We start from the raw sequence: 25,013 nt of genomic DNA, 5'->3' as shown, positions 1-25,013 counted from the left end.
GAATATTAATCTCAGATTTCCGTACTTTGCCACAGCCTACACAACCCTGCTCTTGTAATATTCTATATAATCACTATAGCGTCATTTTTATGGGCTGTAATCCTGTAAAAAACATTCCCCTCATGAACTCATTAAATCAATACTCGAGATGATATACTTAATAACAGTGGCAATATATTCCTACTATATTCCTGTGGAATTGTGGCTTATTGTAAACCTTTGTAAGGAATGACTTTTTTTTTTACTTCGACATGGGAAAATATCTAAAATAAAGAACTTACAAACACGTGCTGTTTCTATATCTGTATATATATATATATATATATATATATATATATATATATATATATATACTGTCTGTAAAAAAAAACCTCTCCACAATGGCAACTTTACAGGAGAAGGAAAAAACCTTCTTCTGTTTTTTGGAGAATTTCTATTGGTCCATTCATCCTAATCAAATTATGTCAAAAAGGGAAAAATGTTTTTTTGCGTAATAGTGACTCCATTTACTGAGTTTTGGAGATACATGGTTATACATAAGACCCTGTATCTCCAAAATACATGGACCAAAGTATTGTGACACCGGTTCATTCATTGTTTCAAGAGAAATCAGGAGTGTTAAAGAGATTTATCCTGCCTTTGTTGAAGATCTGATTGCATTCTGCGACAACAGTGTTAGTAAGGTCAGGATGTTGGATGATCACCCCACCCCACTTCATCCCCAACTCATTCTGAAACTCTTGTATGGAGCACCATCATTCCAGAGAACACAGTTCCACTGCTCCACAGCTCAGGCCATCGCTTTGCCATCATGCCAGAGTACGAGGAGCACTGTTGACTGTGCTCTCTCAAGGTGGAGCTGGGAACCCGGCACTTTCCTCCTCCAGCATGAGACGTGTTAAGTCCTTACCCTCCTAGTGTCAGGAGCAGTTAGGAGTTACAGAGGGGTGGGTTAACTGGCACTTCACACACAAAGGAAACAAATTTATATATATATAAAAACGGGTGCCCACAAACATTTGGACATATAGTGTAGCAAGTTTACAGGAGATGGAAAAAAACCTTAACCTCCAATGGAAGCAAAAAATACAAAACAGAAATGGAGATATAGTTTCACATGTGCCTTACTTCATTAACACAGACAGTTACACCAGGATTTTAAATGGAAATACCGCACAAGACAACTGCAACAGCCTGTTTAAACATAGTGTGGTGCAGTATTACAAAACACCAGTCCATTTTATTGGAAAGAAAAACACTGTCAGAAATGTAACATTGTGCCTCTTCATAATTCACAAAACAAGTGAATGGGTGCTGCCGAAATGTACGTAATGACTTAATACAGATAACTACTTTAAACTGGGTAGTTTAAATACAGTTTTAACACAGTTGTAGGGCTACATTAACTGGCTTTGACCTGGCAGACAGTCCTATTGCTGGGAAATATTTTGCTATGCAAAATAATAAACGCAGGTTCTTCAAAAGGATCAAAGGCACACAGTATACAGTATGTTAGTGCACTTTCCCTTTTAGGAGAAATCTACAATCTTCTCTCCGTTTAAGTTGCAATCTTTACTCCTGAGATTTCTGGAGGCAGCCCTCAAATCCTATCCTAACAAAAACCAGAGTAAATGAATATACATTATAATCCAGTTGCATGAGGATATTTTATGTGCTCCAGTGTCCCTCCAATTAAGCAGGTTCTCAGATATATTCCAAATATATTGAGCCTGTGTTTCCTTCAGATGAGGTAATATAGTCTCTGTTTACAGAAATGCAAAACTCTTTCTCCAAACTGTTTTTTTTTTCATTAAAACACAGTTTGAAAGTGGTTGTCGGTCCAGTAGGTTTCGTTCTTCAGAAACAAAAGTTCCACTGTTTAGAAAGCAGTGAAATAGCACCGCTCAAATCTCAAATGATTTCTTTCTGGGTTGAGCCAGTTGGTCGGCGGAAGACTTTGCAGGCTAGTAAACCAAGAACAAGAATCATGAAGGCGAAGAAGACCATGAGTGTAACATAACCGCTGTAAGGCAAGGGTGGTGTGTCTGGAGCTTCTGCAGGGATCATGTTCGTCAGGTTGAGCATGTAGCCCAGCGTCCAGCCAGCATCACTGTTTCCAATCTGCAATGACACAGGGAGTTACACTGTAAGTCACACGCTAACTGTCAGAATTTGCAAAAGCAATAGAACATCAACTTCTAGCACAAAAGCAACTAGTGAAAAGTTCAAATCAGTGGAGAGATACAGATAAGGTTAATAAAACCAGCATGCTGGTATCATATATAACAACATGTAGAATACTTTTCTTTTAACAAATCAGATTGTGTTATTGGAACTAACTGTTATGAAGTATCTTCAATATCTTAATTGTAAGTCTTTTGTAGCTGTGCACACCTTTTTGATGAAATTGATGTCTTGCCAGTTGGAAGAAGTGAAGTTATATCCATCTTCCAACAAGGTCAAAATGTAGGTTCCTGAGAAGCAGTATTCTGAAAGATACTTCTCCTTGACATTGCGGTGGTTCTGCTTTATCTGCAAGTTCGAAATTCGGTTTCAGGTCAAAATGAATTACTTTATTAATTCTAGGTTATGTTATAGAAAAAAGAAGACGTAAATCCTTACAGTATCCCATGGAGTGGCACAGTAATTTCCCAGCTCTTCCTTAGCCTCATCTAAGGTTAAAGTAGTCAAGTTCAAGAAGTCCATCACAAAGAAGAAAGCAGAAAATGCCTAGAGATAAATAATTCATATGTCAGCCATGTATTTCAATGGTGAAGGCATTTCTTCATGCATTCCATATACAATGTTCAGCCATTATCATCATCTACAGGGGCATCTGTCAGAGGGTGGGATAGGTGATGTGTTAAAAGCAGGACAAATGGGCAAGCATCTGAATCTGAGCCACTCTGACAAGGGCCAAATTGTGATGTCTACACAACTGGGTCAGAACAACTCCAAAACATTAGGCAGCTCTTGTGGGGTTTTTTTTCCTGGTATGCAGTGGTCATGACCATACCAAAAGTGCTTCATTAAAGGACAACCAGTAAACCAGCAATAGCGTCATGGGAACCTAAGGCGTATTGATGCAATCAACCTTAAAACTTACTGGCAACAACTTAAGGATCTGCTGCTTGGTGCCAGATACCACTGGGTGCCTTTAGAGGCACAAGACGGGACTACTCAATATTAGCCAGAAGGTACTAATGTTGTAGCTGATCAGTGTATACCATACAAAAGTGCAAGTATGCTTTATTCTTCCCAAAATTGTGATGTCCTACCCCAAACTGCCCTTCCACTGGGGGCTGGAAGACACCATTGAAGGAGCATGTTGAATAAGTACAGCGACTAGCATTGAAGACTTCTCTGACTGCTGCATGGCATGCTGTTCCATTCCCAAGGCCCACATGATTGAATTCTTTCTCAGGCACACTCAAACCTTTTACACAGGGGCTGTTAAAGACACTCTGAAAGTCTTTTCTGACATTGTAGCCTGGATGGAAACAAGGGTCCTCCACAATAATGTTCTCTGTCTTGGAACAGAAAAGATAAACAGATTGAAATATCAGATATATTGGCTGGGCATGAGCTCAAAGGACATTCTTCTTAAATATCTCACCATTTCAAGTGTTGTTTGCATTTGATTTGCCAAGGAAAGCTTTAGGACCTGGTCCTTTCCGTAGCAAAGGAAACTGTGAGTGTATAGATGGTAATCATGGCCATAAAGCCTAAAATCAATAGAATTGCCTGGAGACTCCAGCATCTGCCCAGAGACAAAGGTGATCTGAGTGGAGGCTCCACCCAGGTCGAGAGCTCCTAGAGTGTCTGAGGCCTGCACATAAACACACACACACACATGTTTTATATGTGTAACTACATTTAAATAATAAGTCATAAAAACCAAATGACAATATTTAACACAAAGATTTGAAAATATATCCTCCATATGTGTTTCTAGAGGATCTAGAGGATGTTCTGACATGAAGAAGGCCAATGCAGAATCCTTCTCGCAAGAGATCCTCACCCCTCCCCCTTTGCCCCTTCAGCTCAACGCAGAATCACATTTCATGCACAGAGAACCAACAGTACCTTAAATAATCTGATAACAGTTACAACTAAAATATTGTATTGGATTCAATTATTTAAAAAGTTCCACCAGTGAAATGGCCAAAAGGGTACAAAAGCTACATGAGTTGCTTACTTTGTTCAAATGAATAAAAGAAATTCGTTCTTAAATAGCATAAGGAATGATATAAGGACCCTTATGAAAAGGAATTATACCTAAGATCACTTAGTATATATTATATATATTATATAGTATAAATACCTTTCTTAAGTTTTCCTTTAGGTAGTTGACAGTGATCCAGCCAAAGGCTCCCTCTTCCTGGCCAGTGATAATTCGAGCTCCCTGATAGGAAAACGGGTAAGTCCGCAGGAAATCTTCCACAGATATCAGCACCTTTTCTGAGGCAGCTTCATTTTTCATCCTAAACAAAAAAAAAACTTTGTTAAAACTCTGTAATCTACAGTTATTTGTCACAGTGTTTCAAGTACAAAACTAAGGAGTCCTTTGGATTGTCTTCAGAATTTGACTGGTTTGCCACAAATTTGAACGACCCAAGGTATCTGTGCCATGCACAATGAAAGTAAATGCCTCCTCAAGCGCACCCATACAAGAGAAAAGCAGCAAAAAGTCATTTTCCACAGGTTATGATGGAAAATTTACTCACATGTTGATTTACATGGGATTAATGTGACCTGAGGTTATTTTACTGCCCGTTTTACAGAAGATAAAAGGTACCGGAATCTGATGTGGGAGCAGTCCATAAAATTACATGGAGCATATATAATATAAATAAAATACCATTCTGCACTTCTCTCAAAATAGTCAATTGATACTAAGCATTATTTACTCAAGTAGTCTCATTCCTGCTGTGGCACCAAGGTATAGAGGTGTCTCGTGGTGCCTGTGTGTGGGTATTTTCCTCTTGGCCTCATCCATGCAGTCCTTCAGGGAATCACCAGCCTTTTTTGGATCATCTGAGTAACTGGAGATGCCTTTACCTTTTAAAACAGTGTCGGGGTAAAGCAGAGTTGTTTAGAAAAACTCGAAATCAGAGGAATGCTTTCACTGGGTAACAGACAGATGAAACAGTCTAATGAGTTCATGTTGTAGTCCAACACTGTTTCAGCTTTCTGATCTCAGCTTGTATGAGGCATGCTATCACAATCTGCATCTGAAGGTATTTTAATCCTTTAACGTTACCTTTAACATTGCAGTCATGAATCTGTTGAACCTTGCCAGTGTTGTTCTCTTTCTCTGCTGGCCACTGGTAGATATAGACAGATGTATGGGAGGAGCCTGCATCCAGAACTATCCCGTACTGCAGGGCAAAGAACAGGCATGGGACATTGAAAAAGAGCATCTAAGACAGTACGGAGCAGGACAAAACCTGGATGATGCACCAGACCTGTCTAAACTTGTCATAGTAATTACTGCTAATTAAGTTAAGACATTTAACCACAAAAGGGACAATGAGTGAATATGATTACAAAGCTATGTCAGCAATGGAACGTCATAAAAAATCCAATACATGGTGGCGTGCTCATATGGAATTGCACATTTATCACAAGCACTTATTATGATTATGATTAGCAGCTACCCTGTGTGCTCTGACTGGCTTAAGAGTGGTTTATGTTGTTTTGAAGAGCATATCGTAACTGTCAGACAAAAACCTTCTATCTCCATTTTTGCTGTTTTGGACATTTTAACATCATGTGAAGTTGCCATTTTGGAGATACAAGGTTTTGTCAGACAGTGAGGATATGCACTTTAAAAAAAGCTGTAAAAAAAACTGTAGCCCTTAAAATTATTTTAACTAAATATTAGTTAATGCTGTTTTCAGTTGTGGATGGTTGTACCTTACTGCTAATGAGCATAAACATATTTAAAAATGAGTAATTTATAATGTTTGTATCAGCATTTTGGGTTATATATATTTAAGATATTTAAAGGGCTTCTTCATTTAGCTGCTCTAAGCATTGGCATTTTAGCCCTTTTTGATTATACCCAAACACATTTAGCATAAAAGGGTTCTACATACAATATGTAAAACAGTACAGTACGTAAAAATAATGTATTTAACAATAGCTTTTTCAAGCTGTTTAGAAAAAATGAATAAATAATTGATTCAACAGAAAACATGTTGTCTGTAATAACCTTGTGAAGGCAACTGTAGCCTAAAATGTATATATTTTTAATGCCAAGGAACTAATTAAGCAGTCATGTGGTTCTTTGTGGTTCTTTATGCAATATGATTTTATTCAAGAAGCCTTGAAGAACCTATTTTCTGAAGCGTATACCTTGTACTTCTGGTGAAGAGGTTTGTTCTGCACTACTCCAACGACCACCATTGCGATGACTCCAAGGGCAAACAAGACAGCGATGCAGATGATCCACGGCCGGTGCCACGGATTCTTGGCTTTCATTTCTAAGATAAACAGTGAGAAGAAGAAAGAGACTTAGTTCAGCTGTTAATGCACAAATGTACTAAACAGTTTTAGATGCTGACATTCTGTAGTGATGAGCTTGTTGTTTAACAGTTATTTTTAAAGACCATAAACCTCACCAGACCAGCCAGACGGATTATCACAGAATTTAAACAGACAGGCACCATAATGAATAATATTATTGATAAAAACTTGTCATGTTGCAGAATTTCACAGTTTAAACAAAAAGCGTGAGAAAAGACAAAGACAGGAAACACTCGACTGTGAGCTTTGTGGAAAATCAAATAAGGTAAGAGCAGTCACACTGTTTACCAATCTCCTCTCTATCAGGTACAGCTGCTTTCCACTGTTTATACAAGGGGATGCTCTGCGTTTGATCTGCCATAAGCCTAGATTTGGTCTCTGCCAGAAGATAAAAGCAGGGCATGTGAGGTGGGGTGGTGATCTTCCAACATTCTGAACTTACTAACACTGAATGAAATTAAATCCCTACAGCAATGCTTCACAATCTAGTAGAAAGCCTTCCCTGGACAGTATACTTTTTGTCCAACAGAAGCAGGATCAATACTTTTTGAATATCCTTGACTTCAGAAGAAACAATGAATGAGCAGGTGTCCCAATACTGTCAGATACAGGTCCACATGCCATATAAATGTCCACTGGGTTGAAGGTCCATAAGGGACAAACGAGCAATATAAAGCCCATACATACCATACAAAGTATAACATGAAGCTGAAGACCAAAGTATAGTCATTTCCACTGCTCCTCATTAAACACAAATCCCAAAATACGTTGTTAGAGTGCAGGATGCAGAAATCAGTGGGTCAATCCAATCACATTTAATATGTCAGGACCAAAAAACTCACAGCACAACAATGGATGAGAAGCATATATTGTGATACAGTGTATGGCATCGGAAAATAGCATGTTGACAGTGATACTTCTCACACTTCTCACACAAGGTAAAAGTGTGGGTTGGATGGTGAGCACGGCCTATAACTGAAGAGATGTTAAAGCTGTCAGATGCAGATTTAACACAGGAAGGCTGTATGTGTTAGTGTGTGCGTGCACAAGACCGTGGGTAGCTAGTGCCCAAAAAATATCAGAAGCTACAAACCCTAAAGTACATCCTGGGTAAAATCTACAGTAAAATGCACAGAACCCTTTCACATACCTGGGGATGCCCTTGCTGGCAGGTGTATGTATGTGTGTATTGGGGTGTATTGGGGCAGTGGTGGCTCAGCGGTTAGAGCGCCGGGATATCGATAACAGGGTTGTGGGTTCGATTCCCGGGCTCGGCAAGCTGCCACTGTTGGGCCCTTGAGCAAGGCCCTTTACCCTCTCTGCTCCCCGGGCGCTGGAGTTGGCTGCCCACCGCTCTGGGTGTGTGTGTACTCACTGCCCCTAACACATGTGTGTGTGTGAGTGTGTGTTCACTACCAGATGGGTTAAATGCGGAGGACACATTTCGCTGTACAGTCCACACTGTACAGTGACGAATACGTGCACCTTTATCCTTATCCTTTATCCTTTAATCAGGTATGAGTGCAAGTGTGGCATGAAGACGTGTGTAAGAAGCAGTCATTATCAACTGATATTTTACTACTTTTTATATGATATTCTGCTCACCCCAAACAGAATCTCTCATCATCTCAAATGTATTGTTTTATTACCTTCTAAGTTAACTAATAATAAGTTAGTTAGTTAATAATAATAAGTAATAAGTTACCTTTTTTGTTGCTAAGAAAGTCAACAGATCTGGCAGAGTTGGCTTTGCCATAACATTAAAACCACCTGCCAAACAGAGTGCAGGCCCCCTTGTGCTAAAATAGCTCTAACCCCTCACAAGGTGTCCTGTGGTGTCTGGCACCAGGACGACAGCAGCATAAATTCATGCAAGTACGCCATTAAACAAGCCACTCCATAACCCACTGGCAGTGAGGCAACAGGGTAAATAAATGAATGCTGGTCTGCTGCCCATACTGCTGTTGCTCTGCTTCTGAAAGTATTCGACTACTGGACTAGACCACTGAAGCACACTATTAAAATGAATACTATAATAATATAAAGGATGTGGTTGTGTGCACGCGGCGGGGTCACCATGTGGCCAGAGCAGACAGAGCAGCTCCCACAGCTGAAGTGAGGAAAGAGATAAAGGGCCTAAAAGAACAGAATGGCCTAAAGGAGTCCACTAACTGAGACTACACTGGCTGGACAGCTGCATTCCTGAGTCTGCGCTTCTTACAGCACATCCCTTCGTCTGCACACACGACTTTTGAAGTTCAGACACACGCACGCGCGCGCGCGCACGCACACACACACTCCCTGAGACTAAGACGCAGAGAGAAGCTAGGCGGTGTGTGTAACATCGCGCTTTTACCTAAAGGCTGGCCATTCCCGGCGGAAGGAGCGCATGAAGAAGGCGAGTCCATCAGAGGAAGTAGGAGCGCTGCGGTCACTTCCACCCTGAGGGTAAAACTCTGCAGGTCTGTCGCCACGGAAACCCAGCTGACCGCGGACTGGACACACACCGATGTCTGCACTGTTGTTAAATAGCTATTTAATCTACACCAACGGTTCGCCAAAAAAATCACATTTGCACAATTTCTGTGACCTCAAATGCAGTTAATCAGTCACAGACGGGTTTGGTGCCCAGAGCGTGCCTCTTTAGTTACACTCAAGCTAATGTGGCTAATAGCTAAAGCATATGTTTTTACTCCATACTAATGCATGCACTTCTACTGTTGCTGGCATACTATTTACTATGGTAGTGTAGTCGATTTTGGACATAACCTAGATATCACCCAAAAAACTTCAACGTCAATTAACTTAAGAGGAGACTGGGGACACACGGGCATCCGTAGTGGTTAGGATGTGGAGGCTGGGGGTCAAAGGAGTTGTAGGACCATGGCATGTGAGAGGGTTAAATATCTCTAAAACCATACAACCATGTTAACAACCATTAATATATAAATATTTACTCGTTTATCCAAACTGATAAATAGCTGTAATCGTCTATTTGGCAAAAAAACATGTAACTTTTATTTTATTTTATTTTATTTAAATTTTTTTTAATTGTAAAAAAGGAAAAAGTTTAATTTTATTTACTTCAACTTATATTATTATACTTTATTTATTTTGTATATATTTTTTATTATTAATTTCTTTTTTGTTATCTTTATCTATTGGTGAATGGAGGGACAGCAAAGTAAGAATTTCATTGTACAGCGTAACTGTCTGTTTCGGCTGTGCATATGACAATAAAACTCTTGAATCTTGAATCTTGAAAATAACCTTTTATTTCAGCTTAAAGAATGAAAAAGAAAAAAAAAACATGTACATTTTCCTGACAATTAAGAAATATGTATTACATGAATAAAATAAAAAGGTTCCCCCGCATTGTATGTGCACAGAGAACTGTGAGTAAATAAGAGCCGGGAAAGATGCATCAGTTGCGACCTCCAGATCGCTCCGACTGTAGGCTACATTTCTGGGCTGTATAAGAAGGGTCATTCACTGTGGAACAGCCTTCTATGATAGGAGGCCGAGAAATGCAGCCAACCTTGTCAGGAGACTATGCTTTGGGACGCGACTAGTATGTGTGGAATGCAAAATTCTGGATATTTTACACAATTTAGAAATTCCGGACGCATTTTTCACATCCCAAAAAGAGGACATCTGGGGAAAAAGAGGACGTATGATCACCCTAATTAACTATTTTATGGGGAATTTTTTTTTTCAGTGAACCATTCTTTTACACTTCTTGGAGACCATTTGTCAAACTGATTTTCTTATTTATGCCAGTTGCAGGAGGCCTTGTTTTCAGTAGAGAAGCTTTAAGGATGCCTGCATCAGGCATCTCATAGGCCTACTGCGTCTTCCTTTTCATTTCGGTGCCCATGTTTGCAAGTGAAAGTGTTAAAAAATGTGCAATTCATGGTTGTTATTAATGCAATACTGGTTAGCCATGTTGTTCTACAAACAGTTTCTTAAGAAGATCTGCAACTTACAAACAGTGTGGTTTTGGATATAACCTAAAGCCAGCTGTTCCGCTCTGCAGCAAGCGTTGTATTTGTGGGTGGCCAATGCATGTGAGCTCACGCAAAGCAGCGGCAGCATTAGTGTATTGCAATAATGTCGGAGAGGTACATGTATGGCGTTGTACGGCAAAATAGTTTATATTTACCAGCACTTTAATATTATCAGAGGCACCACCAGGGATTTTGGGTCCCCATGAAAAGATTACACACCACCACAGACCATGACAACACTGTACAGTAGGAATGTAATAATATCTGTAACTGTATAAAACACACAATACCCTGATCGGGACATCCCCACTGTGCAAACATGCATGCCACTGTTCCTACGCTGCAGTTTGTTATTTGATATAAGACATATGCCATCTAGAAGAAAATGTGCTAATGACCTTTTTTACAGTTTCCATAGAAATTTAATTTTGGGATTAAAAAATAAAAAGAAAAAAGAAATGTACAAAGATTCCCCAGCAAATATGCTAACTGATAAGTCATTCAACACAGTACTGCTTACCTCCTTCTTCAGTTGGGAGCAGGGATGGTTTATTGGTCTGCTGAGTCTAAAGCTGAATCTGCAGGCCTGGCTCCAGGCAGAGGCAGGGACAAATGCCTGAGTATGAATAGCTTGCTAAAATGTTAGCCTGTATTGATTAACTGTCGGCCAAAAGAAGAGCTGTTTTGTGAAGATATTGAGATATTAAGTGACCAAAGTAGGTGACCAAAAGTAGCCTGTTTCAATTTGGACTCCACCCCTCGTGGACTACACCAACCTTTCATTTGTGAAATGTTGGGTAACATACTGTTGCTTTTGTCTTTCCTCTGTTTTCCTGCCTGGTTTGAATGAAAGGCTAAGCCGTTTTATGCACACACAAAGGATACAATGGCTGTCTGAATTGACTTAATGAGGATAGGTTAATTTAATATTGAAGAAAAAAAAAAATACAGAATCGTCCAACACCAACAACCCATCCCACCCACCAACCCCTATGGTGCCCTGGACCATGGTGAAGTACTAAACTGGTTCAAGATCATGAAATACTTCCATCTACATATTGTGTGCTGCGGTGACTAATGCACCACTTCTTTTGTGCTTTTTTTTAGGCCTTTCCGTTAGGTTCCCAGAAAGGTTATGTTTGTGTTATAGTGCATCAGAGACACAAGTAGCAAAGCCACTCACATTGTGTAAACTGTGATATGCTGTAAAGCATTTAACAATAACATGTATCAGCACACACTTATCACTGCCTCCCTCACTTCCCTCTCAAAACTGCCCTGCTCACAATTCAATAGGACTTCTGCTCTGCTTTTTCCCCCCCAACCAAATGATATCCTTTTGTTCCAGGGTTGGGTTGGCATGTTGCCACTATTTTACACAATATAATAACACGGATAAAATAAGTGTTCAGTTGTGTGTGGTCGTCAGAGGTCCATTTCAAAACGCCTGCTGATTCTCGCTGCATCCTTATTTTAGCAGTAAATATGGTTTAACATTAATAAGGTGAGGCTGATGGTATTCCCTAAGTTTTTACCCAGACCTGAGATGATGATGATGAGGACTTACTTTCTCTTCCCATGTTTACAAAACTGCATCAAACAAGCCAGTAATCTGTGACCGACAAACAATGACAAAGTGCTTACTGCTTTTCCTAAGAAGAGTAAAACAATCTACCATTAACTAGAAACTGCAATGTCATCTGAGTATACGATTGTTTTGAGCAAGAATAGGAAGTGTGGTTAAGTCACATTCTTGGTAAATGACCTGAACAAAAACTGCTCTCCTCATTCTCCTCTCAAGGCTGAGCATTTCTTTGTAAATGCCCTAAACAAGAACTCCTCTCCTCTTCCTCCTCTCAGAGCCGAGTACTTGAGCTCTGCAATCTTCTCCTTGACCCATCACATTACTTAATGTGTTTTATAGGAAAAGTCATTTGCTCAGGAACTCTGTGTCCCCACAGCTTTCGAGCAGACCCCATTGCCAGATCAAACACATCATCTCTTGCCTTGCCTAATTGTTAGTCCCCTGCTTGAAGCCTATTCAGGAAATGGAAGTCGTTACTACAGCAACAGTGGAAACAAATAAACTTGCACTACATTAACTGACTGGCTGCTTTGCTGTAAATAGCCAGGCAATCTGTTTTAGGGAACCCCCAAAACGTGTCTCTAATACACACTGATGTTTGTTTTAAACCAGACTCTGTAACAAAAGACAGGATACACTCACCCTCTCTGGTAGATAAAGCTTCAGTTCTGTAATGCCCCCAATGTTTCCTGTGAAGTTCTCCTTAACTTATCCATTCTCCCCTAATAAGCAATGTCCTGCCAAAGTGTAGCTTTAAGGCACTTAAAGGCAGTTGCTCAGAAGCTGTACCACGTTGCTTCTCAAAGAATGAAAAGACTAGACTGACGCTGTGGCTTTTTGTGGACTTAATCAGGCACTGCAAAAATTATTCATCGTCTGTAGGCTTGTCTGTGCTGATCCTGCTTCATTTGCCTGAGGTAGCGCAATCCAAGGGATTTTGGTTTTACCCAAGCCTTTTTGTAAACAGCCTAAAAGCAAATAGCAGTAGATACAGTATAACCTTGCATAGTTCTGGAGGACCGCAGACACTGGTGTCTGTAAGGTAAACCAAAAGTATGTAAATATTGATACAGTTTCTAACTTCACTCACCAGTTCATACAGTGCTTATCTGGACACTAATCTGCAATAACAGCCCATTTTGAATTCACTGGTTTTAAGATATCCACCTGTCACAGCAGACTAACCCCTAACAACATATGGCCACAATCAAACAAAAGTTGGAAACGGTCCTGTGAAATTTGATAATGACCATTTTTTGGTATACAAAAACACACAGACAACATTAATAAACCTCAAAGGGATCCAGGGTTGCATCCAAAGTGTATGGAAAATTATTTCCAGAGTTACGGATTCATAGATGACTAGGTCTGGCTAGCACCTGTCAGATGCGACTCTGCTTCTGTAGTTCCTTACATCATAGTCATTAAAAATTAATATTTAATGTTTTTTTCTGTTTGTTCATTTATATCGTGCAAACAATTTTTAGTCATTTCAGTTAGTTCTGTTTTATTTAGGGAGTGATATTAATTAGGCAGCCACCATTGGCACCATCTTTGGGATGATGGTGAGAGAGGGGTAGCTTTACCAAATTCACCAACATTGTTCCAGTATTACGTGTGTTATTTGTGTTTGGACAGTTTCAAACAGTGAAAGGCTGTCAGGGGAAGCATGAGGGCATGTTCCTTCTGTCCAATAGAGAAAGAAGCAGGAGAATCCACACAGTCTGAGGGCAGGGTAAAGTTCAGGGAAACTGAACTGCTACAGTTTCATTCTCCCATCAAACTAAAGGGCTTCTGCTGCTGCCTGCTACATTGAACAGATACACACTGAATCTCTACACACACTCATAGACAATTTAAAGCCCTTCTCTAACACCGATGTTTGAGTTTTACTGTTCACTTTTGGTAGATGATAAACATCTCTAACTCTCGTTCTCCCAGCAGTGTGTGTAAACAGAGGCAAGCTAAATCTGTTCACCAGGCTTACAGTAGTGCTACACTGGCCTGCTTCTCTGAATAAAACAGAATTGATAGAAATGACTAGCAGTTAACATACTATGTAGAAAAATACGTACACTGACAGGCATCTATAAATTGAATAAATAAATAAATACATTTTTGGCATTTGGCAAAACTATTAAAAAATGGCCTTAAAAACATATAAAATTTTATACATAACCAGTAAGGACTGTTTTAGATAATACATACATACATACAGATCATACATTAATTACTCCTAAGAATAATATTGCTTTAATTTGTGTTTTATTATTGACATATAAAACATTATATTTCATAAAAACATGGTCATTCTTGTTTACCTAATTCTCTGTATAGATTGCTGTATGTAGGCTGTTGCCTACTGATGCTAGTGCATCCCCCCAGACCAGCACCTTTAAAATAGAATGTGTATTTTTACATGGATCAAATGTGAATAAATAGCATATATAAAAAAGTAACATATTAAATATAAGCAGTTTTTACACTGTGCATATGCATTAGGATGAGTAATGAGTAATAACAGTAACTTTATGATTCTGAAAAGATTAACACATTGGACGCTTATGTTTTTTTAAATTACAAATAACTTCACTTGACATGATTCAATAGTTTGTTGGAACAGCCGAACTTGCAAATCTCCTCAGATTTAGAGTGCGACTTCAGAGAGCAGAAACAGAAAATAGTTGACTGACATGAACAGGACTTGAACAGTGACATGCTGTGTAGAACATAGAGCTTCTAGCTAAAGAATCCCATCATGCCCTGGAGGAGATGCACAGCTTGTGGCTATGTGAGACAACACTGTACATTTCAAAGTATCAGAGTCTCAGAACCATTTTTTAATGATTGTAGGGTAGGAATTATCTTGATGACAGCCTAAATGATGGGTTATGTACATTCAGCTTTGTGTGCAGCCTACAGTGAGCTCATTACAGTAATCCAGATGTCAGGCTGACAAAGCCATGTATCATCACAAGAGAGTTGTGCCTGAGTGCTGTGTCAAATGTGCGTCAAGTGTTTTAGCCTAGCACCCGCTCAGCCCCCACTCGATTCCCTGGGTTTGGCTTTTTCACACAGTGCTGCACTTTTCCATCTGGTGTGTAGTCAGCTCTGCTCTGAGGTACTCTAGTTTGTTTTCAAGGGTCTGGATAAAGAGATGATAAAAGTCAGTCGACTAGGAATTTAGCCTGGAATTTCCCTGGCTTTCATGTCATTGCACACTGCTTTTGAGCTCCCCTTTTATGGACACTTGCACAAGCAAAGCTGGTAATGAGACCTGGTTTGCATAGAAACACCATTTTCTACCACAGTATGGTAGTGATTGGAGCTGCTCTCAAGTGTTACAAATATCAACAACATCATATTTTCCCCAAATAGGTGTTGTGTTTGACCGCATCGCAGCTTTAGCACAGAAAAACCTCTTCTAATAGGCTGGGTGTATGTAGATTTCAGGGGCATAAATAAAATCCCACCCGTTCATAACTCCCCCTAGGTCCTCCTGTGCCGATACATGCAAAGCCAGCCACTACCTCTTTTCAAACTGCTACTGATGCCAGGCAGCCGGGATGATCTGAGGTAAATGTCGGGTCCTCAGCTCTGGCACACCAGCTCACAGACGCCTGTGCTGACCAACATCACTTAAGATTGATAAGGGTAGAGAACGCCATCTATTGACCCGAAGAGGGCTTGGCCTATTGTGCTCTCCCTGACTCTGATTGCTGATGGCAAGTTGCTCAAGACCCCTAAGCCCTAGTGGTAGCACATTAGACCAGTGACCCACACAAACAACTTTGAGGTTTTGACCATGGGGTATTTTTTTCAATGAAGACACAAGGGAAATACATTCTAGGGTTCCTTTTAAAAAGGATGGAAAATGCACAATATTGTATTCACTGTATTCAGCAGGAGAAGAATAGAAGCAGATTTAGTGTCAAAAAAGCCCCACAAACAGGCAGTATCAGCTTACAGAAACTGAGATCACTGACAGGACAATGCCAGACTGAACTTGTGTAGGAATATAAAGGAAAGCCTTACAAGATTAAGGGTGGTTTTTCTAATGGCTTTGAATTACATACAGTGAAAGGAATGTTACTGGCCGACACAGGCAAGAGATGTGCTTGCTGTTCAAATGTATAACAGATCTAGGGGCAAAATGCTGTGATCATTCTGGTTTTTAAGTGCATGTTCTTTTGGTTTTCCCGGTGAATGCAGACAAGTCGGTACAGACCCGCATTTCTGATAGGTTTCCCAGCAAGCAAGGAACATTTGGCCATGCATATGGTCACACTTATGACATAAGCTTTTTCCGTTAACTTTCAAACAAAGGGCCTGATCTCTGTAAGATCTACATCTGAACACAATTAAAATGAGAACAATGTAATTATTTCGTCTATAATTACAGGAAGTGTTCGCTTTCTGGGGATTGGTAATGATATTTGTTTATAGAGGTAAAGTAAATTGAAAGACAGCTGACAGCTGACCCTAACGGCCTCTGATATTCTAATCAGTGTTCTCTAATTAAACTGCTAAATCTTACCTTTAGCTGAATCTCATCTCAGCTAGTGGAACAGTGTTTGTGAAATAGACAGCAGAGGGAGAGAGAGAACATGGCCCTATTTTTGGTGGGTTAGAATGCTGCTAAGGGGACCTTTGAGGTCAGAGGAAGTCAGCATGTCTGTGCTTTTGTAGTGTTAACTTGTGAAATGACTAATGCAGACAGAGCTAGACATGCAACACCTTTCTTCCTTTTCCATGATGTCATGAAATGGCTTTGTCTAAACAGCAAGTAACACATGTTACATTCACTTCGAACAAGTCACTTTACTCAAGGGATCAGAGCTTCTATAGCTAATGATTCAGTCCACTTTTTTATTGCAATAGAAGTTATTTTCGTTGCAGTCAAATAAAATGTGGGTCTGCACTGTGGGAAACGCATGCACTTAAATAGCCTGATTAAATAAAAAATCTGAATATATTTTAATGTTCTTCATTCGAAGAGCAGTATAGGTTGAAATACTAAACACAATGGAATGTCTGTATTTGGACTGTAATCTATTGCAACTGTTTTGCAATAGCAAGACAGACAGTCTGTTGGTAAGTGGAACTCCCTGTGAACATCAGTGAGTACAATTTTAACCATAAAGACACAACAAAGGATCCTTTGAGCGATGCCATAGAAGTACTACTTTTGGTTCCCTAAAGTTCCATGTTTTTACAAAGAGATGTATCAGTGTGCAGGACCTTTTAAGGGTTTAAAGAACCTTCACTTGATCTAAAGGTTCACTTGATTGATGGCATTACTTAAAGAACCCTTGGTAGCACCTTCGTTTTAAGGAGAGTGGCTAAACTGATTTAGGCTGAATGGGCAGTCATACATAAAGCAGTTTACGGTTTTGACTTAAACCGTAACAAATTCAAAATGGACTGTTTTACAGCTTAATTAGCATTAAAGATACATTTGGGTTTTAATTATTTTAGTGACCCATTATGCAGAAGCTTTTTTACTAGGGGTTTTTAAAGTCAGTTCTAATATTCTGGTTGCGCAGAATGAGCAAGATCAGGAATCAGTGACTCCTCCATGTAATAATGCCCAAAACATTCAATAATCAAAGGCTGTTTGCAAAACCAACAGACTTCAGACATTGCTCACGTCCCTAAAAATGTCCTCTGGGGAGTCCATGTGAATCATGTTTGTCATAACCAGCCATTGCTTTAATATTCAGCTTTTATTTTAAATATTTCATATTTTCACTGAAAATATTTGTATTTTGGAAATAGGAAGAATGACGATAATGATAATAGGAAGGATGGTTGTGATTGCAATCATCTTTGGTTTCCTGAAATTTTAGTCCTGAAAGAATAGTATCTTGCAGTATTTCCTGTTTCGTTTGGCTGACTTCATGCGTTGACCCATCCACATGCTACTGTATGCACTTTAACAAACAGCAGAATCTACAGAGCCCACACACCTTAATGTACAACATGAGAAAAACAGGTACTCTGGTTTTAGAGGACCCCCTGACCTGCTCATTGTAGTGTTTTTTTTTTTTTAACTCAGGAAGAGCGGCTTAACCCATAAGAGACCAGGCCTAGTTTTGACTATAGTTCTAAACAATTCAATCAGGGAAATGAATTGAGAAGAATTTCATTAGCATTTGTTCTTATTGAGATAGAGGTCACATGACTTCTGCAAATATTTTAAAATTCAGATGTAACACATACGTCACAACAATAATTTCTTAACCTGTATTTAATCTTTTTGGTCTAGAAATTGGTTGTATGTAATATATCACATTTTATTAAAGCATTAGAATAGCCAAATGTGTTGGAACAGCAAAAAATAATAAAATTAGCTGGTTTTGTCTAAAGCACTACCCAAGCACACCGGCATTATGTAAATGAGGTCACATGTACACATGTTTACAAACTGTCCTGTGATGCATTCAGGATGTTCAGTATACGTTACTTAGGGACTTCATGAGTTAAAGTGAAAGACAAAGTGCTGCGGCACATATGCCACCATGGGCTCGTGTGGGTTAATTAGCCAAATAGCTGGCTCTAGTATAATGGTAGGAGGGGAAAACAGTAAAATGTGCAGGGCAGGGTGTACTCCAGGACTACTGATGTAAAGTGACCAGCTCAGGATGGTTAACAGTGTAAATACAAAGCTATTCCTGAATGTGCAATATCTGATCATGAGATTTTTCATGTTGATATGGTTTCAAACCGAACCCCATGGTGCTCTGTTTGTAATTCAAATCAGAAGTGGGTTATGATTAACTGCTGTTAGTCTTTCAAGCAGACAAAAGCCTATCTATTACTGCCAGATGCTCTACTGGTACAGGGTCATCTGGTAGAATGATTAGGCTTTGGTCATTGTTTAATAAGGCAGAGCTGGAGTTTTGTGAGCATACAGTGTTATTGTCACACTGTCAGCTTTTGCAGGAAATGACTGAGATGTTGTTTTAGCAACACTTTAACCAAACTTGTCATTTCTGCGTTGACTGCAGTCAGGGTGCATGTGACACTGTTTTTGATGCATGGGTGATTTTATGTGGTTGCTTCTTACAAAGGAGGATTAGGACCCAGTCTCGATACAGGACCAAGGTAGGGGATGGGTTTAGGTTTTGAAGGTTAAGGTTAGGGTCAGAGTTTGTGTGAAGTTTAGGGCTTAGGTTATAATTATAGTAAATTAAATAAATAGCCTATGCAGTTGAATGTAAGTTACAAATTTGTGAATGTGAAGACATACACACACTGGTGAATAGGGCACTTACAACACACACCCAGAGCAGTAGACAGCCACCCCAGCGCCCTGGGGGTGCAATTGGGGTTTAAGTGCTTAAGGAAACCTCAGTTGTGAATAATGAGTGCTATACCGTCACTCCCCTGCCCCCACTTCCTGCAAGTTTAGGGGGTTGAACCTGAGAACTTCCAGTGTCGGTTAACTATCTACAATCCAAAAAAGGTGTTTGTAACCATTTAAAAGTCCTATACAGCCGTATAGCTGTTCAGCAAGTCTAATCAGAATAAGACTCACAATGTATCACAATGTAATTTCTCCTACCCACAAATCTACAGTTGGCAAGTGCTTTGCTGTTTCACATTAGAGCAGTTTTCACTCACATTACACCTCCACTACTTACTGACTCTGTCAGTTAGAGACATTGTTTATTCAGCTGTGCTTTTAAGGTTTTTAGGCAGAATTCAAGGATGTTATGACACAGGCTCTTTATTTGACAGTCCCTAATCATTCTTTTATCCAAGACCAGATGTTATGATGAACTACTAATGCAGATATTGCTGCAGACGGTGAATAGTTATGTAATCATTTTGTTCAGTCTTAAACTTGCACATCTGTTTGTGTTTCCTTCCTTGCAGAGGGGCCTTGCTTGTGGCAAGTAGCCCTTTAAAAAAGGGAATCACCAAGGCCCCATTTCAGTCTTTCGAAGGGACTTCCTCAAATGACACATGACTGGAATAATAAGGAACGTCCACACCGACCTTGTTGTGTCAGTGACAGGAAGTTTGGTTTCCCCCAGCGCGGTAAAAAAAGGGGGCTTGTTCATGGGGAGTGGGGTGGTGGATGGCACTTAGTGAGTGACTAGATCCGTCCTGCCGCATAAGAATAAGAGCCTTCGGAATCGTCTGCTGAAAAAACCCTCCCAAACCCAAGACCCTCTTTGTTTTAGAATGACTTTTACTTAGCTGGGCATCTAGAGTTAGTTGTAAAACTGTCTTTAAAAACTGTCTGCACTTTTATGGCTACATTGTTTGGGAATGTTGGCTTTCTTTGTTTCCAGATGGCCACTCTTAGAGCAATCCTCAGGGTTATGTAATGGTCTTTCCTTGCATTCTCCTTCAAAATGTGCCTTCACACTCCAAACACAACGGCAAACCCCCCCTCCCCTGCCCCACAGACGACCCACATCAGCAGCGATCACTTGGACAGGCACCAAGATCCAAGTATGGACATATAAGTGTGCCAGTCAGCACATCATGTCTTTCTTCACAGAGGATCCAGTAACCTCCATTAGTTGAGCTTCTGACCATAATGGAAATTCAATATTACATCAGACATGCTGTGAAGTGGCTTTTAGCTCTCTTTTCATCTTCCTAAACATCCTGAAGCCAGGTGCAAGTCATCCCAGCCACTTTTCCACAGAACGTGACTAAGATAGTCATTATTAAACCATGTCAGGTCTCCCTGAAAAATGGCATGGTGATTAAGGCTTGTTTGACAGCCAGCCCTGATTTTTTGGCTCGGCAGAGCATACTTTAAAAAGAACTTCCACCCATTTCCACTCATTTTACTAATCATTTTGGTTTAGGCTCTTTTAAGGGATTGTGCAAATTGTGCAAATATTTAAGGGCTGGGTTCACTCATGCAATTTACAAGTGCAGCAAAAACACATGTTCCTGAATTCCATATATTTATCACACTGTCAAACAAGTAAATCATTCAGTCAAAGCAGGAAGTCAAGGCAGAAATCAAGAAAACCGCACACTCAAACATAAATTAGACAAATGGAGTTATGAAATGACTGGCTGTATATAACCGCTCTACTCTCCACATCAGTTGTTCCTGTGCAAATCATCTGTAAACCATCTGGACCTGAGTAACTCGACTCCGCACAATCTCAGCCTCCTGCTTTGTATGCAGCCTCCTTTCCCGCCATTCAGAAGCTCATAGCTTGTCTTCTGGTAAATTGTCGGCATGCACATACACAAGAAAAAAAGCATGACCTACCTGGCTGATCATCCATTTGTGCAGCCTTTGTTAATCCTTTCTTGTTCTCGCCACCTCTCTGTCACTCTTTCAGGCTCTCTTTCTGGGTCTCCCTCTGTTTGGTGTTCTTGCTGGTTGGCTTGTATTTCCCAGCCAGCAGGTCTTTCCCATTCTTGAAGTCCTTTATAAAGCAGTGGTGGGGGTGAGAGGGGCTTAAGAGTGGGCGGCCGCCAGCTTTTTCCCCTTCCCCTTCCCCTTCTCTCTCTCTCTCTCTCTCTCTGTCTCGCTGTCTCTCTCTCTCTCTCTCTCTCTCTCTCTCTCTCTCTCTCACACACACACACACAAACACACACACACACACATCCTTACTCACTATCCCTCTGTCTCATTGCTCATGTTTCTGTATTTCTAATGCATACAGTTGTGGTTGTTCCCAAAGCTTGTATTTCGGACTATAGGCCTATAAGAGCAGGATAAACATCCTTGATTTAATCCGCAGGAACATTTTAGTTGGTCATATTCATTGTCAGATAAACAAAACTGCCATTTTCAAATTGTATAAAACTAACAAACAAAACAAAAACAAGCTTAGGATGATGTGTGTGGGTGTACTGGAAAAACAACAGAGAGAGAAAGAGAGAGTGAAATAGACAGCATGAGACAGAGAGTGTGTTCAACACACATGTAGGTACCCTCCAGCTTCAATTCATAATCCACACAGTCTCACACTAGCTGCTATTGTGCTGCCACTGTTCCCATCCTAAAGGGACTGACTTCCGGCCAAGCTTTTATCCAACACAAAAGCATGCTTGTTTTTTTTTTTCCAGTGGTGACAACTGCCTTTCACCCCTCTTCTCTAGTCGTATATTACAAGTCATGTATTAAACATTAAATGTTAGGTTATTTAATACTGTTGTAAAAAGGATTTCCTTTTCGTGTTTTTTCATTGCTCTGTTCCACCTGTTTTCTGGCATAGTGCTGATCGCATACAGGCCTGAAAGACAGATTTAGTATGGGTTTACTAAATCTAAGGAACAGGTGCAAACTAGATATTGAACATCATCACTTTCTGGTTATTTTGCAACTTTTACACATGAACTCTGGGTGTAAACCAACTCACAAATTTGATTTGATACAATACAGCAGGTTCTATAGCTTAGCAGAATGCTGACATAAAAAGCAGTATCGAATATTATGTCGTGGAAGGGCATATGGGACTCACTGTTACTAATACATCTTTAGTTGCTAAAACCTCTGTAACAATATTTAATACCAGATTTTCTCATCAGCTGACATTCTCAACGTTACATTCCTCAGGTCACCTGATGGCTGCTTCCATTATCTGTCAAGCAGTATTGACTCAGCCACCGTGGAATACATTTTGGTAAATGCACTTAAAGCTATACACTCATGTATTTTGAGGTCCAAGCCTCCTAAATGTAGAAAAACACACAGGAGTCCCTCACAACCAAAAAAAACTCTTTTAAACATGTGCACTACTGAGATAAAGAACTGACCATCACACAGATTAATCAGTCTATTCATGCTTTACCAGGAACTTAAGTGTTCGTAAAGAAGCCATTTGCCAAGTTCCTCTTTAGAATTAGTCTAACAAGTGTGTTTACTAAAGCCCACACTGTCATTTTAAAATATATTACTGATACATTTGCCCCATGTCATAAGCTTAGCCACAGGGGGATTTTTATTAATCACGGTGAAAACTCTTCTGTAATCAGCTGAGGAGGTCTTCATTGATCTATAAGTAACTTATGGTTACTAAGCTCACCATACAGTTGATTATGGTCAACCTGCAGTTTAGACAGGCTTGCATTTGTCACAACTGTGATCCTCATGTCGACAAATAGCTAAATCAGCTAAAGATGACTACATGCTGAAAGCTCTTTTATACCGAACAGTCTTGAAATAAAGTGCAGTGTATTAATAGTTATTTTTGCAGGCTAAAACTGAAATTTGTAAAAATACCCTTTTATCAAAACCTGAGAATTGAGAATCTGGGCACATTGAACCACATGTGAATTGTAAAATGTAGTAAAAATGCTTCACAGTAAGAGTTATACAGGTTAATGTACAGCATCCACTTGGTGGGGTTTGTGTTAACATGGTGTTAAAGCAGTAAAATTTATATTGACTGATTTTTTAAAAAACATCAGCTTTCCATTCATTTATGCAGATTTCTACATGTTTAGGTTGAAAAGCACCTTTGGTTCAAACAACATAGACCTGTACTCAGTGAACTGTCTTTTGCACCATTGAGACAGACTGTCGAAAAACAGTATTTCATTGCTGCCCAATGAAAAACATGGCAATTTTAAAGGAAACAGCAAAACGTCTGTTCTTACTTTTAAACAGAAACCAATGTAAAATAAGTTTATGAGTTTATTCCAAGTAGCATTTCTACTGGTCTATCCATCCAGAATGCAATTTGCTTAAACGTTTGACCCACAAACCGATGGAGCCAACAAGGGAGAACAAGGGAGCGAGAGAGAAGGAGAGACTGAAAGTTCCAGTTCATCAGCATTTTCAGTTCCTATGTAAAACTGAGGAAACCATGTACAGAATAAAACAGGGAAACACAAGAAGAGACAGAATGCACTTTCACTCTCTGTAACACTCAAGAAAAAGGAAGAGGAGGGTTTTACTGCAGACTATGGAATCCCCCCCTTATCACAGCTGTAGATTCTGGCTAGAGTTTGCAGACCATTTTAGTCTGAATGGGTGGTGTCACTTTGAAGTCTGACTGATCTTGAGATTCTGTGCAATTATAGCTGGAATATCCTGTTAATTTCTGTCAAGCTTTTGGCTCACAGATTCAAAGAAGAGAATTCCAGAAATTATATAACTTTATTGCAAATCTTAAATATGATTGAAAAACTGGCAAAGCAGAAACCTGCATAGATACAGCATTATTATTAGTGTTTTGAGTTCTTAATAAATCAGACTTTTTGACATGTGGAGAATGGTATGCATTCATGGAGCATGGAAACGATTTTGAAGGACGTGATTTTACTAAAAGCAGCACGATTGACCCAATATATTTAGAATATACTTGGTGTCTCTGTGGCACTAAATGCATAATTCATAGCATGAAAATCTCATCTCTCCAGCTTCCTTTTGGAGAAAACATATGGCCTCCAAAAGGGGCACAGACATGGCATTTTAATTAGGCTTTCGGGATGCAGTTTCCAAGGGAATATTTGTTGGAACATAGAAACATAAATACACATAATCATTTTGTCATGTTTCCATGTGATTTTTTTTTTCTTTTTTTTTTGAGAGCAGAAACCATGAACTAAAACACTGGATTAGCATAGAAATCGAACTGAGCATTATTGAGTGCTGGCTGAGGCCCAGCTTGTACCAAGTGTGCTGTGCATTCATTGAAATATGACCGAGGAACCGGAAACACTAAAGGGAACCCAGCATAAAGGAGTTTCAGATTCTTGTCTATTCTTCAATTCAAGCTATACAATCTAATATGACACTGGGTGTATCTCTATTATGTCTGTATAATAAGAGTCCAAGACAGGACAGTAAGCCAGGGAACAAAGAACACAGATTATAAATAATCGTCACTGTTAACAAAACCTCACATCTCCTGAAGACTTACCAAGGCACTATATGATACTTTCTGCCACTAGAT

General features: G+C 39.6%; 1 protein-coding gene across 2 annotated transcripts; it reads right to left on the bottom strand.

The window, feature by feature from the left end:
* Window positions 1-1,197: 1,197 nt before the first annotated feature.
* entpd1 (ectonucleoside triphosphate diphosphohydrolase 1) lies at window positions 1,198-21,625 on the bottom strand. 2 transcript variants are annotated; one of them, XM_072667869.1, is made up of 10 exons: window positions 21,374-21,625; window positions 6,361-6,488; window positions 5,264-5,381; window positions 4,911-5,061; window positions 4,325-4,484; window positions 3,617-3,829; window positions 3,279-3,530; window positions 2,623-2,730; window positions 2,395-2,532; window positions 1,198-2,121 (listed from the first exon to the last, which is right to left on the bottom strand). In XM_072667869.1, exons 1-10 carry the CDS (start codon window positions 21,387-21,389, stop codon window positions 1,912-1,914), a joined length of 1,494 nt encoding a protein of 497 aa, XP_072523970.1. In that variant the 5' UTR covers window positions 21,390-21,625; the 3' UTR covers window positions 1,198-1,911. The 2 variants fall into 2 exon arrangements, with proteins under 2 accessions (XP_072523970.1, XP_072523971.1); XM_072667870.1 differs by lacking the exon at window positions 21,374-21,625 and adding an exon at window positions 11,059-11,193.
* Window positions 21,626-25,013: the final 3,388 nt, after the last annotated feature.

The sequence above is a fragment of the Salminus brasiliensis genome, chromosome 22 (genome assembly GCF_030463535.1).
Source record: "Salminus brasiliensis chromosome 22, fSalBra1.hap2, whole genome shotgun sequence".
Classification (NCBI taxonomy): domain Eukaryota; kingdom Metazoa; phylum Chordata; class Actinopteri; order Characiformes; family Bryconidae; genus Salminus; species Salminus brasiliensis.
This window is presented reverse-complemented; position numbering and strand designations above follow the sequence as displayed.

What these genes read in the sequence shown, in the direction of transcription:
- entpd1 (XM_072667869.1), bottom strand. An exon ending in TGCAAACAACACTTGAAATG is followed by an intron (nt 3,531 to 3,616) that starts GTGAGATATTTA and finishes TTCTGTTCCAAG; the next exon opens with ACAGAGAACATTATTGTGGA. An exon ending in CAGTGGAAGGGCAGTTTGGG is followed by an intron (nt 2,731 to 3,278) that starts GTAGGACATCAC and finishes ATTTATCTCTAG; the next exon opens with GCATTTTCTGCTTTCTTCTT.